General features: G+C 37.4%; 1 protein-coding gene across 4 annotated transcripts in view; it reads left to right on the top strand.

The window, feature by feature from the left end:
- Positions 1-14,570, top strand: part of ATP2B1 (ATPase plasma membrane Ca2+ transporting 1) — a 136,537-nt gene that overhangs the window by 65,195 nt on the left and 56,772 nt on the right. For all 4 annotated transcript variants that reach the window (XM_066368653.1, XM_066368656.1, XM_066368654.1 and 1 more), the window contains exon 3: positions 11,729-11,926. In XM_066368653.1, coding sequence (XP_066224750.1) covers positions 11,729-11,926 — 198 coding nt within the window. The remainder of the gene's footprint in view (positions 1-11,728; positions 11,927-14,570) is intronic.

Below are 14,570 nucleotides of genomic sequence, written 5' to 3' on the forward strand. Positions count from 1 at the left end.
TAATAGTATGGAACCAGGAAATAAACCCTGCTCACTATTCTTCATTTTGCCAGATGGCTTAAAATAGTTGTCACTGCCAGTAGCTGACTGAGTTGTTTTTAATCTAAACTTTATTGTTTGTTTGTTTATTTATTTTTGTGACTGAGACAGAGAGACAGAGAGAGGGACAGATGGGGACAGACAGACAGTAAGGAAAGAAAGATGGGAAGCATCAGTTCTTCATTGAGGCTCCTTAGTTGTTCATTGATTGCTTTCTCATATGTGCATTGACGGGGGGGGGGGGGGCTGCAGCAGAGTGAGTGACCCCTTGCTGAAGCCAGCGACCTTAGGCTCAATCTAGCAACCTTTGGGCTCAAGCCAGCAACCATGGGATCATATTATTATCCCACGCTCAAGCCAGCGATCCCATGCTTAAGCTGATGAACCTGTGCTCAAGCTGGATGAGCCCGTACTCAAGCTGGTGCTTTTGGGGTTTCGAACCTGGGTCTTCTGTGTCCTAATCCGACGCTCTATCCACTGTACCACCTCCTGGTCAGGCTTTAACCTAAGCTTTAATAATTAGTTCAGGTGACGGTCCTAAAGCAAATGGAGTAGATTAGGTGGCAAGTTTTAACCTGGCAGACATTTCCTTTGATAAAAATATAGTTTTCAGTTTGTGAATTATGTTTAGTTTCCCTGCATTTACCCAACCTTTTGGTTTTGTTATTCTTGATATGTAGTAAGTTTCTTTTTGAGAATCTAGAAAGGATGATTCATTCTAACTTCATTGTATAATAGTCTTTGAAATGATTTGAAAAGGATGGCCTTTTATACATTGATCATCTTGAACATAAAATTTAGGTAGTTTCAAATTGCAGAGAAGGGGGGCAAAATACATAAAGATAAATGTTTGGTGATTACCATTTATTTTAGTAAGGATGGGAAATCATTAATGTGGAAACTTAAAGTATATTAGTATATATTACAAAGCCAGTTCTAAAGAAATCATGTAGAAATATTTTCCTTAACTTTTTTTCTGAAATATCTTATGCCATGCTTAAGATAAAATGTTATTTCCAAATTGTTAGAATTTGGAATTTTAAATAACATTAAAATTATTTTTTAAATCTTTAGATAATTTTATGTGACTTGATGATTGTTTCAGAGGTAGCAGGTAGGTAGGTAGTTTGATTTTTCTGAGGTAGCATAATCTTAAAAGATAGTATCAGCATTCACACATATTCTGACAGGGCTTCCTTGGTCACTTGGAGTAGGTTCTTTTTTCTGCAAGACCTGTTAACTCCCAGATTTTTCTGCATCTTATCCTCAAGTTAGAACTACGAGAAGCCTCAGATCAGAACCATGAAAAGCCTCAAGTCAGAACCTCGAGAAGCACGAACTCTTCTTAGTTATATCTTCAATATATTGTAGCACCTTATGGTGGCTGGGATCCCTGTTGTTGATGTAAATTCAGGTTATCAGGAACAGACCCATGCATACTATTAGATACTAATGTGACAAAATATAGTTTATTATATAAACCAACTCTGAAATGCTAGCTAACTTTAGATCACCTTAGTGATTTGTACATTAATATGCATTATTATAAATTAATTCAACAAAGTATGCTTTTTATATTTTATCTAAAACCTGATTGTTTGGTATTTTGTGATCCCCAAATTGATGAAACATTAAAAAGCCCTCAATATAACAACATGGTTTGTTCATAAAAATGAACTTCAGTTCCAAATCTGTACTTAACTGCCATTTTCCACAAGCATATATTTTCATCCTCTTTTATTAATAGAGATCCTGTCTTCTAATAACTAATTACTCCTCCATGACGTGTTCTCATTTTTTAGACATGCCTTTCACTAGTTTGCCCTGGGTTTCTTTTGTGCTGTTTTTGTTGTTTTGGGCAGTACTCCTTACATCGATTTTGGTTTAATTAGTGAAGTTTATTAAGTTAAGTGAAACTTTTGCATCTAGTACATTTTTAAAAATATGAGGTGAGGATGGTTATGTACCCCTTTGATGACATGACGAAAGCTGTGAATAATCTCTAGAAATTGTCCTTAGATCTCAAAATGTTGTGTGCACTGTTGCTGCTTTATGCTATTAAATGAATGTGTGCAGTATTTTTCCTTTTATTCTTAGAAAATTCTTGCTCATCTTTCAAATATTGTGAGTTTAATTTTTGTTAAAATTTGTGAAAACTGTTGTCTTCACTGTTTATATATAGTTTGTCATTTTGAAGTATTTTTTAGAAAATATAAAAAAGGCCATTTTAAGCATTATATTTGCACACTGCTCACAAAAATTAGGGGATCAGGGAATCCTTTGCTTTTCTGATATTCTTGTTTAATAAAAAAAAAAAAAATCAAATGCTTCTTTTTTTATTGCTAGTCATTTTGAAATATCCCCTAATTTTTGTGAGCAGTATATTTACATTTGTAAGAATAAATAAGAACAGCAGCAGCCTGACAAGAGTATTATTTCTGAAGAATTCCAAATTCTAACAGTTTGGAAATAACTTTTTTCTATTAAATTTTATCTTAAGCATGGCATAAGATATTTTAGAAAAAAAGTTAAGGAAAATAGTTATACATGATTTCTCTAGAACTGGCTTTGTAATATATACAAGAGTATTATTTCCAAAGAAATGGTTTTAGTTTAATTTTGAAATATTTTACTCAGAAAGTTAATGGGCATTTTATCATTGATCAAATAGGCAAATGATAATGAATGAGTCATTATCAGGGGTAATCTGGTAGGAGTTTATCTTCCCAAGGAAATGGTCTAGACTCCAGGTATATTTTTGTTAGTATAACCTGCTTATAGTTAGGGAAAATAAGATTAATATGATTTTTCAAAGTACATGAATTTTGGTTAGTAAAACTGAAGTTTATCTTTTCCTTCAGTTCTTTCATATATTCATTTCTTCACACATTCTTTCATCAGATCTAATTAATTGCCATATACTTTCCCCCTAAAAAAAAGATTTAATGTTTGCAGTTTTAATTATAATATAATGTAAGTGTATAATTAAATTGCATCCCAATTTCAGAGATGTTAATAAAATGAATGAATATGTGCATCTTAGAATTGCTGGGATATTGTGTTCATCAGGTATCTGTTACATGGCAGGTACTTTTTCTAGGCTCTGTGCATACATTCATTAATAAAACAAAAATTCCTATCTTTTTGCATGAGGGAGACAAATTTACAAGACAGCTAAATGAAATGTGTAGTGTGTTAGTGATAAATGCTTTAGAGAAAAATGAGTGAAGAAGAATGAAAGTCAGAAATATTAAGGTTGCAGTGTTAGATTGCTATGAAGTCTGGAGGAGAACAACTTAAGACATTTCTTAAGAAAAGCAACAACAAAAATGATAGGTAACATGTAACACTTTTTGTGCCAGATTGGTTGTTAACAGTTAAAAATATTAACTCATTTTCTCCTCACAACAACCTTATCCTGTTTTACAGCCAAAGAACCTATAACACAAAAATGTTACAGACTTTACCTAACGTTTCACATTTCATAAACCCAAAGCAGGGATTCATACTCGGACATTCCGGCTACAGAGAACATGCTTTTTAACCGCTATCCCATACTTCCTATTATAAAAGTTCAGCTCATACGCCTTGCAGAAGAGTTAAGAATATTGAGAAAGAGGTACTTGTACTCTCAACAGTATTTTTGATGAGATTACATGATGGAAAAACAATTTGGTTCTAAGGTTCTTGTTTATCAGTCAGTCTTTAAAATACATATGCCCTATTCAGGAAATTGTGTGCTCCCTCAGTCATTGCTTGTTTTCTAGCAGAGTACAGGTAGTCCTTTAATTTCATTCGAAGCCTCTACTTATATGTGTCCTGAACAGTAGGAGGTGTTTTGAGCCAAATGTGATTTTCAAATTAAAAACTTCTCAGTGGTTCTGATTAACCATCTTTCCTCTTAAAAGAATTAGAACTCTAAATTTTGAGGTTAACAGAAATTGAGGCTTGTAAGTTCATATTTTTAGCTTCTCCCATTATGGCAAGCACCTATCTTGTCCTCAGAATTAAAGAATGTATTTTTATGCCAAAATAACCTGCTTATAACAGTCTAATTTAGAGTGCAGATCTCTAGCCCTGCTATCATGTTTATGACTCAAAGGGGAAAATGAATTCATAAAAATTAAAGACAGGTTCTGAGTGGTATTCTGTAAGAGGCATGGATTCATGGGCTCATAAAGGGCGAGAAAGCAAATGAGACACTAAGCTTTTTAAGTAGCAGCTGCAAAAATGAGGTAGAAGAGAAGAAAGCAAGGGACATAAAAGGAAAAAATGGTAGAAAGAAACAAAAGGTATATGGTAGGAAGCAGAGTAGAGTTAACAGCAGTTGTCCCTTGCCAACTAATGTTTCCATGATGTCTCAGATGGCAGTTTAAATTTGTACTCATAGAAGTAAAGCTGTTCGTATCAGTGGGTTTGACCATGTCTTCATGGTGTTACAGTAAAACTAACTAACATTCACATATGAAAATATATTTTAATTCTCAAAAATCCAGCCCTTTGCCCAGAATAAGTCATTATTGACTTATTGGCTATTACGAGAACACTCTGATGCCCTGATATGTGTGCTTGGCAATATAGGTTGGCACAGCCCTTTCAGACATTCAGCAGGATTTGCATGGCTGTGGTATGTCAGCCATGTATGCTCGTGTATAGAGCTACTAATGAGTTTTATATTGCTGATTTTGCATGACTTTGTCCTAGACCCGTGATGGTGAACCTTTTCATAAAAACCGCCCACTTTTGCAGTGCTGGTCAACCTGGTCTCTCCACCCACTTGGGCGGTCCAGCTTTCATAGTGAACCAATCACTGTGCCGTTTGGTTGCTCTGCTACAGCCCACCATGAAAGCTGGAACGCCCACAAGTGGGCGGAGGGACCAGGTTGACCAGCACTGAAAAAGTGGGTGGTTTTTATGAAAAGGTTCGCCAACATGGTTCCAGACATTTGTTGCTGCTGTCATAGAAATCAGAAATTATACATTTAATACTTGCTCAGGTCATAGTTTCCACTGCTAATGAATTTCTTGAAGATAGTTGTAAAACTGACTACTCCTTTAAATATGTAGCATACACATGATTTTATAAAGCTGTACTTGGTAGAGACTGAAGCAGCATAGTTTTAGAACTGTTTTAAGTTCAGTTTTCTGAGTATAATGGACATATTTCCTTCTGAAAATATGCTGTCCTGACTTTCATAGCATTATGCTCTGAGGGGTTTTTTCCTTCCTATCTGGCCGAGTCTCATCAGCTCCTGTGCCTTCCTTTCACCTCCACACACTTCTCTTCATCTACACACTCTCCCTGGTGATGCCCTGCGCTCCTGAGACTTCACATGTCATCTGGGTGCTGCTGATTCCGACATCTGTAGCTGCCGTCAAAGATTTTCTCCTAGGCTTTGAGACTGAAAGCCCAATTCTTTTTAGACATCTTTTTATTTTCTCAAACTTGCCCTCTGAAAGCATACTTTTATCTTTCCCCTTTCCAATGAAACTGTTACCCACTTTGTTAGTTGTCCCCTTGACTTTGACAGGAATCTTTCACCCACTCTTACTTTGTCAACAAAACTGGAAAATTCTAACTCCTAGCTCTGTCCTTAAATCAGGGATGTCTGCTTCTCTATGTCCCCACTGCCCTGTTTGAGGCCACCATCTTCTCTGGTGGCGATTCAGGTATTAGCATATTAACTAGAGTCTTTTCTGTCTCCCTTCACGCTGCCTGTCACTTCCCTGCTTAGAGCTGGCAGTGGTTTCACGTTGCGTAGAGTGAAGTTCAGACTTCTCACTTAGGTTAACAAATATCTGTGGGAACTGGTTAATGCTTACCTCTCTAACCTTACCTTTTTCCAGCTCTGTTTCTCTCTTCCTCAGTGTTTGGCCATAGAAAAATTTCAATATCTTTAAATACTATTGTGCCAAGGTCACTCTTGTTTCTGGGCCTCTTACATACTATACTAATTTCTTAGAATTCCCTTATCCAACCTGACCCCCTGAAATCTGGATTCCAGTTCTCTCTGTGTACTCCCATAACACCCTTACCACTTCCATCCTAATGCTTTGTACACTGGGTTGTGATGAACTGGTTACTTGTCGATCAGCCCCAGCAAACTGAGTTCCTTGAAGTCCACTGCCAGAGAAAGGCATCGTGTCTGTTTCCCTTTGTGTGCTTAGTGCTGTCATAGTGCCTGGCTTGTGGTAGGTAGGCATTTGGGAACGAGTGTGTAAGTTTGACTTTAGACCAGTTCTGAAAATTTTTAAGGGTCTGGTCTTTAGAAATTGGGACTGATGAGAGTATTAGTCTGTTTCCCAAGAAGAATGCACTTAACAATAAATGTCTGCATGCTTTCTAGGTCTGCATGTTTTCCTGGGGCCCTCACTTAGGGGGAGTCAGAGCGGCAGCTGTCACCCGTGTCACATCTTACACAGACACATATGCACGCATACATACAAACAGGACATCATTTCAAGCACAGAATTTGATAAGACTATAGTGTGTGCTGTGTATTAGCCATGGTTTCAGTTCAGCCTACCTTACTACATTCCAGGACTCATCCCCTCTTTATTTCCTAAATTGAGACAAGATATTATTAGTCCCAGCAGTTGGGATGCTACATTTCCATGTAAAACATGCAGCCATTGATATAATTTGCATTTTATTCCATAATACCTTGTCTTCAAATATATAACAGTAATCTTAAGCCATTATATATATTTTAGAATAAATATAGGCTTTCTTTTTTTTCTTCCCACAATGGTGAATCTCAAAAGCATCTAATTCTGAGGCTGCTTTTTGATGATTTTTTTGTGAAACTAACTGGGCCATAAGGAGATCAATGCAATGCCTGCCCTTGGCCTCATTGCCACTAACACTATAATCAACTAAGCCAACAGGACTAGACAGAAGATTTCTTGTTATATTTATTTATAATTGGTTCTTAATAATTTTATATCACATCTACTCTTTTTTTTTAGAGCTCAGACATGTAGTCTCATTACCAGTCCCACCAGTTTAGCCATATCTCTCCCCCCACGAACTTTGCTTTCTCTCTCCTCACAGTGGGAGCCTCTTCCTGCACCTGTAATAGACGAACACCCATGTCCTGGCTCTTTAAAGGCTTTCTCCTCCATCATTGGTCTATCTCCTTTTTCACCAGTGTCTCTACTTGATAATTTCCATAGGTAAATAACCTGCCTTAATAGCTGTCACTCATCTTTTAAAGGGAAAAATGGGGTTGTACTTATCCATTTTAATTCACCTTTCCTGCTTTATTTCTCCCCATTGCATCATACTACTGGAAAAAGTTACCGATGTTCACTGTTTCCACTTACTCATCCCCATTCTCTGTGCAATTCTTTCTTATCAGACTTTCTTTATTTACCACTCCACTGGAAGATTCCTTATCAAGGTCACCAGCCGCTATCTAGTGAAAGCCAATTGTCAATTCTCTGTCTTCATTTTACTTAACCTTTGTAACACCATTGATATAGTCAGCCACATTGTTTTATACTTTTTTTTTTTACTTTTTTTATTTATTTATTCATTTTTAGAGAGGAGAGAGAAAGGGGGAGAGAGAGACAGAGAGGAGAGAGAGACAGAGAGAGAGAGAAGGGGGGAGGAGCTGGAAGCAATAACTCCCAAATGTCCCTTGACCAGGCAAGCCCAGGGTTTCGAACCGGCAACCTCAGCATTTCCAGGTCGACGCTTTATCCATTGCACCACCACAGGTCTTATACTTTTAAAAAAACTCTTCTGATCTTTCCTAGTATTGTATGGCCTGTTTATGGGTCATACACCCTTCCCCACCCTTCTGTTTCTTCTTAGTTTCTTTAGCTTCTCTTTCCCTATCTATCAAATGTTGGACTGTTCTCTTCTTGTCAACTTACTCTAGCTTTCCAGGAGCTCTTATTGGGCCTATTGCTGACTTGGGCTCAGATCTCTCCCTGAGTTCCTATGTGGATAGCCAGCTGTCTACTAGACATCTTTGCTTGTTTGTGTATTGGGCATCTCATGTGTAAACCTGTGAAACAGAAACATCAATTCCTGTCTCCCTTTTGCTACCCAAATCTGCAATTCCCAAAGCCCACTCTTTCTTGGTAAATGTCTCTACCATCTTTCCACTTAAATGCATGCCACCGTACCCCACCGCCCCAGAAATCTAGATGACATTCTTTATTCTTTTTCTTTCATCCACACCCTGTCCTTCAGCAAGTTTTCTGATCTTACAAGACACTTGACAGATCCAGTCACTCTACCTCTTCTTCTAAAACCCAGATGCAAACCACCAGCATCTCATGCTTTGCACTGTAACAGCCTCCCAATTGGTCGTCTTCCTCCACTCCGATCCTTCACACAGCTATTTAAAATCAGATTCTTATGATTTCCATTGGACTTCAAATAAATGCCAGTCCTCTTTCCATATTATTTTGTCTTATTTGTCTCTATCCACTTAATTAAAAACTTTTCTAAATGTAGGACTTGTGTTGTTGACACTGACTCTTCAGCATGTAAAACAACAGTCCTTGGAAGTAGCAGGTGTTCAATAAATATCTTTTGGAGAACAGACTATTGTTAAAAAAACACTTAATCACATTTAGATTATGTAAGTTTGTTTATTTTATGTTAATAGAAATTAATTGCCCCCAAGTAGAGTTAAAACCTGTAGTATTCATTTTGTCACTTGTCTCCCCCTTCTCTTAATTGCTGTTACCCGGTCATTTATGATTTACCTACTGTGTACCTTTTCCTTTGACCCTTCAAAACAACCTTACAAGTTATACCAACAAACATTAATGCTCCCCTCCACCCCTCAAAGAGGTTAACTGACTTGCATAAGATTTCAGTAGGTCAACTGGAACCTAGTTTTTCTAATTTCTAGACTAGACAACTGTTGGTGCAGTGACCTAGGTGTGTGCCTGTGTGTGCGGTGGTGTCACGGAAGAATTATAATAACCCTCAGGACCAGCTGCTTTTTTCCTTCCCAGATTTCCTCCAGGATACATTTTTAAGCTGTCTTTAGCTCTATGGCTGTTCTTTTCAGTATTAACATAAAATATTGCACCTTTTTATAACCAACATAAGTTTTGATGAATTATTTTTATACAGTAGTGATATTTAAAACTACCTGGTATTGTACATGTAATTAATGGTGTGTTCTATTAACTGTGGGCTAAACTGACAGATTATTGCTATATCTTAAGATTTCTCAGAAAACATTGACGTACAGGAGAAGAAATAGCGGTCTTTCATATTTCCTAGTAAGGGCATTAAAATATAAGGCAGACGTACCCCCTATCTAGTATCATCTTTTCATAAAATAAAGGAAATTTAATTTGAAAAGCAGCAAGCACATAATCTCAGAACAGCATCTCCAAGTGGAGTTCTGTAAAACGAATAACATTTTTGTGGAAAACCTCACTACATTGATTTTCCTATCCTCCAATTAAACCATGGACCAGTATTAACTGTTTGTAGCCAGGTGTGATTGGGCAGTATTGCTCCAGTTTGAAGAAATGGTTTGGATTCTAAATTACAATTTGCAAGTTTTTTTCTCTCACAATGCCTTTCCCTCCAATAATTGCTACCATCCTTCATTGCCTTTTTTTCCCATTGACTCTGTCTCAAAGCCTAGATCTGTGGAAGCTTTTGTTTGATGACTTTTGTCATCAGAAAACTAATATGCTTTCTGAACTTCCCAATGTGGACCAACTTTGTTAACTCTGCTAGAAAAACGTGCTCTGGAATAGTTTTGGTACCTTTAACAAAGTAAACAATTACTTTAAAATCTGGATATTTATTTCTCATTGTGTGTTCTAGCAGTATACTTTCTTTGTTTTCCCTCCTCTTCTCTCTGCCTGCCTCAGCATTGAGATTAATAGCTAAAACACTCAAAGCTCAGAGCCCTCCAGTAATCTGCTCTTTTCCTGTCTTTCTCCTTTGATGTTCTAGAGTGAGCTCTTGGGAGATAAAGGGGGTTGAAGTTAATTGAATTAATTTTAAATTTAAATTTGTCATGATAAGTGAAAAGTCATGTCACCCTTGGTATCTTTGCCATCTTCTTTGATATTCTTTTTTTTGACAGAGAGAGGGACAGATAGGGACAGACAGACAGAAGAGAGAATAATGAGAAGCATCAATTCTTTGTTGTGGCTCTTTTTTTTTTCTTTCTCATAATGTGCCTTGACTGGGGCACTACAGCAGAGCAAGTGACCCCTTGACCAAGCCAACAACCTTGAGCTCAAGCCAATGACCTAGGGCTTTAAGCCAGCAACCTTTGGGCTCAAGCCATGACCATGGGGTCATGTCTATGATCCCATGCTCAAACCAGCAACCCCACACTCAAGCTGGTAATCCCGTGCTCAAGCCGTTGACCTTGGTGTTCCAAACCTGGGTCCTCTGTTATGTCCCAGTCCGACGCTCTATCCACTGTGCTACCACCTGGTCAGGCAGTATCCTTAAACGAAGGAAAAATGTTGTTCACCACTGCTGTGTGTTCATACCCCCACAGCAATGTAAGTGTGTACCTACTTTGCATTAGTAAATTTGGATATATGTAGGTTTGACAGGACCAACAGGTTAAATTAGAAGAGGATTTGTTTGATAGGGTGAAGGAAAGGCAGAATTGACTTTCATTCAGTTCTCTTTAACAACTTCCTTACAGCTTTCTAATTCCACACTCTAGGCATAATATTAATTCTCTTACAGTGACGTTAGATACAGTCAGTCAGTGTTTCTTCAATTGGAAATAAACCCTAAAACTAAAACTTGAAGTAAAGGTCATCCTCAGTCTTCTTTTTTTATGTGACTTGGAAATGTTTTATCAATCCAAGCATAACATATATTTTAGTAAGAGAAGTGGTAGAATTTGTGATAGCTTTTCATTGTTCTTCAGTAAATAACAAGTGAAAATCACTGATTATGTTAATGAAGATGCAATAACTAAAGCAAAATAGATATCTTTATATAGTGTCCCATTTTTGGAGAAAAAAACATTGTAAATCAGGGGTCAGGAACCGATGGCTCGTGAGCCAGATGTGGCTCTTTTGATGGCTGCATCTGGCTTGCAGACAAATCTCTAATAAAAATAATAATAACAACGTTAAAAATATAAAACATTCTCATGTATTACAATCCATTCATTTTCTACTGCTCATGTTCATGGTTGTGGGTGGCTGGAGCCAATCACAGCTGTCCTTTGGGACAACACCAAATTTTTATTGGATAATGCGTAACATACATGGGTCGTTGTATGGCTTTCACGGAATTACATTTTAAAATATGTGGCATCCATGGCTCTCTCACCCAAAAAGGTTCCTGACCCCTGTTGTAAGTGAAAGTCGGGGAGTTTAATTCCAATGTAAAAATGATCAAAGTGTCATGTCAGTTCTGGTCTCAAGCCATCTATAAGGCTATCATATTCTGCAAGGTAGAATATGATAAAAAGAAGAACAGTTTTGAAAAGTGAAAAGTCTTAATCTGAATTTGAGTTTTCTACTTAAAATGTTTTCTGAAAGCACTTCATATGTTTACAGTGATTTAAATTCTGTACATGACTAATGCACAGAAATAAACTTTTGATAGGGTCTTACGAATTGGTGTCTAAAGTGTAAAGAATGAGTCCTTAATAAAATAGATATTTTCATTTGTAAGTAGTAAAACTGTTCACTGAAATTTTGCTCTGTTTTGTTTTATTAGGTTTAAGTGGAAACCCTGCAGATATAGAAAGAAGAGAAGCAGTGTTTGGAAAGAATTTTATACCTCCTAAAAAGCCAAAAACCTTTCTTCAATTAGTATGGGAAGCATTACAAGATGTCACTTTAATTATATTAGAAATTGCAGCCATAGTATCATTGGGCCTTTCTTTTTATCGACCTCCAGAAGGGCATAATGCACGTAAGTAAATTGAGGAGGAAAAGACTTTTATGTGTGGTGGCAAGTTCAGCTCAGTAGCTTACCTAATACATAATATCATATGATAGCAGACTAGCATTAATTGACTGTTTGTACATTCTAATAGTATCTTTAGTAGTTTTTAAACTATACTGATCACAAAAATTGTATCACTTCATATGAAGCTATAAAAGATCCCCTCATTTTTGTGGGCAGTGTATAGTCTCAGATAATTTTCACAGTAACCCTACAATATGTGTAATGTCACCTCCACTTTACAGTGAGGCACAGAAGTTAAATACCCTGCCACATATGCACACCATGTGTCTGGCAAGGAGCTAAGCCAAAAACAAGTGATCTGTGCCATCACTGTTTTTAAGTTTTTTAAAACACTATTGTGAAATAATTTTTCATTTTTTTTTAATCTTTTGGAAAACCATTATGAAAGCAAAATTCTATTCTCTTCCCCAATCCATTACTTTTGTAGTTCTTAAATGTTCTGTTGCATACATGATTTCGGTAATTTCCTTGCCATTCTAGAAATGTTTATACTACAGAGTATCCTAACCACTGGAAAAATACATTATAAAATGGTAGATCTGCTGTAACTTGTAGGTACAAATGGTTTTGTATTTTCCCCACCTTTCGGTGGCCTTCATTTTTCTTTTAAATTTTATCTTCTCCTTTTAAAAAATGTATTTAAGGCCCTGGCCAGTGGCTCAGTAGATAGAGCGCTGGCTCTGCATATGGACTATTCGGATTTGATTCCTGGTCAGGGAACACAAGAGAAGTGACCATTTGTTTCTCCCCTTCTCTCCCTCTTCTCCTCCTGCAGCCAGTGGTTCAGTTGGTTCGAGTGTGGCCCTAAGCGCTAAAGTTAGCTTGTTGGTCAGAGTGCTTCAGCCTCAGGCACTAAAAATAGCTCAGTACTCAAGCATGAGCCCCAGACAAGTTGCCAGGTTGATCCCTATGGGGGTGCATGCCGGAGTCTGCCTTACTATCTCCCCTCCTTACACCTAAAAAAAAAAAGTAATGTATTTAATATGGGTATTTTTGACTGTACATTCTGTAACTGCTAGGAAATCTAACTTGGGTTTTAGTCAGTATATTTAAAAATGTAGCTGTAAAGTGAATCAATAGTATTTTGTATATCAGAAGAGTGAGTCACCAAATTTTTTTTTGTGTGTGGAAGCTTTATTCTTATGCCTTTGAAGTTATGAAGACTTGACTGCATGTTTGCTAACTCTAAAAGTTGACTCGGGTAATCATTTAAAGTAATTCCTTCAAAGGTATGCTTGGAGCTCATGTGAAAACTTTTTTTTCCTTGGTCACAGAATAAGTGAGTTTATCTGAGATAAGTGTAGATCAGAGTTTCTCACTCAGCAGCAACACTGTTGACATTTTGCACTGGAACATTTTTTGCTGCCATGTTCATGATACCACTTTCCAAGGTGATGCAATTAAAAAGGTGTCCAGACATTTCCCAGAATCCAAAGGGGGCAAGACTCTCTATTGTTGACAGTAAGTGCTGTGGCTAAGAAAGGATTTAGGCAATATTCTTGCCAGATTAAGCCAATTTATTTTTAAAACTTTATTTTAAAGACTTTTATTTTTATTAAATAATACAATACAATAGTACATATTCTGCTATAGAAGTATTAGAGGGGAAATGACAAGTCAGAGAATATCCCGTATCTTAGAGATTAGTGCTATACCGTTTTGGTAGATATCCTTCCATATTTTAAAAATGTTTTTGTGTAGGTGTGTCTGTGTGTGCTCATGTATGTGTGCATAAGTGGGTAGGTGTAAGGATGTTTTAAATCTGTGTCTTTTTATCTGAAAATGAAGGTCATACCATGTTTAGCAACATAGAGCTAAAGCCATTAGTATTCATTTTATCCAACTGTCATTAATAGAATACCTGTACTGAGAATTGGTATTCTAGAACTGAGTTAGCAGATTATTAAAAACTTTTTGCTTTTAACATTTTTCCACCAAGACTAAAGAAAACTGAAGAAAAATATTTTCAGTGGGAATGGGTTTTGTTACTAGTAAGGTCAGGAAGATAATCTAGAGTTGTCAGTGTCATAAGGCCCTTTAAAGAGACTCAGAAATCTACAGGAAGGGCCCTGGCCGGTTGGCTCAGTAGTAGAGCGTTGGCCTGGCATGCAGGAGTCCCAGGTTCGATTCCCGGCCAGGGCACACAGGAGAAGCGCCCATCTGCTTCTCCACCCCTCCTCCTCTCCTTCCTCTCTGTCTCTCTCTTCCCCTCCCTCAGCCAAGGCCACACTGGAGCAAAGTTTGCCCGAGCACTGAGGGTGGCTCTGTGGCCTCTGCCTCAGGCGCTAGAATGGCTCTGATTGTGTCAGAGCATCGCCCCCTGGTGGGCAGAGCATCGGCCCCTGGTGGGCGTGCCGGGTGGATCCTGGTCGGGCGCATGCGGGAGTCTGTCTGACTGCCTCCCCATTTCCAGCTTCAGAAAAATAATTAAAAAAAAATTATTTAAAAAAAAACTACAGGAAGGTATTAATAACACATATAAAGGTATGTTTGCTCCATGGTAAGAAGTGATTTAGTGTTTGTAATTTATTTTTAACATTTATTGTACGTCATCTTTTATCATGCTGTGTTCTAACACTAGGTTGTA

This window comes from Saccopteryx leptura, chromosome 2, assembly GCF_036850995.1.
Source record: "Saccopteryx leptura isolate mSacLep1 chromosome 2, mSacLep1_pri_phased_curated, whole genome shotgun sequence".
Classification (NCBI taxonomy): Eukaryota; Metazoa; Chordata; class Mammalia; order Chiroptera; family Emballonuridae; genus Saccopteryx; species Saccopteryx leptura.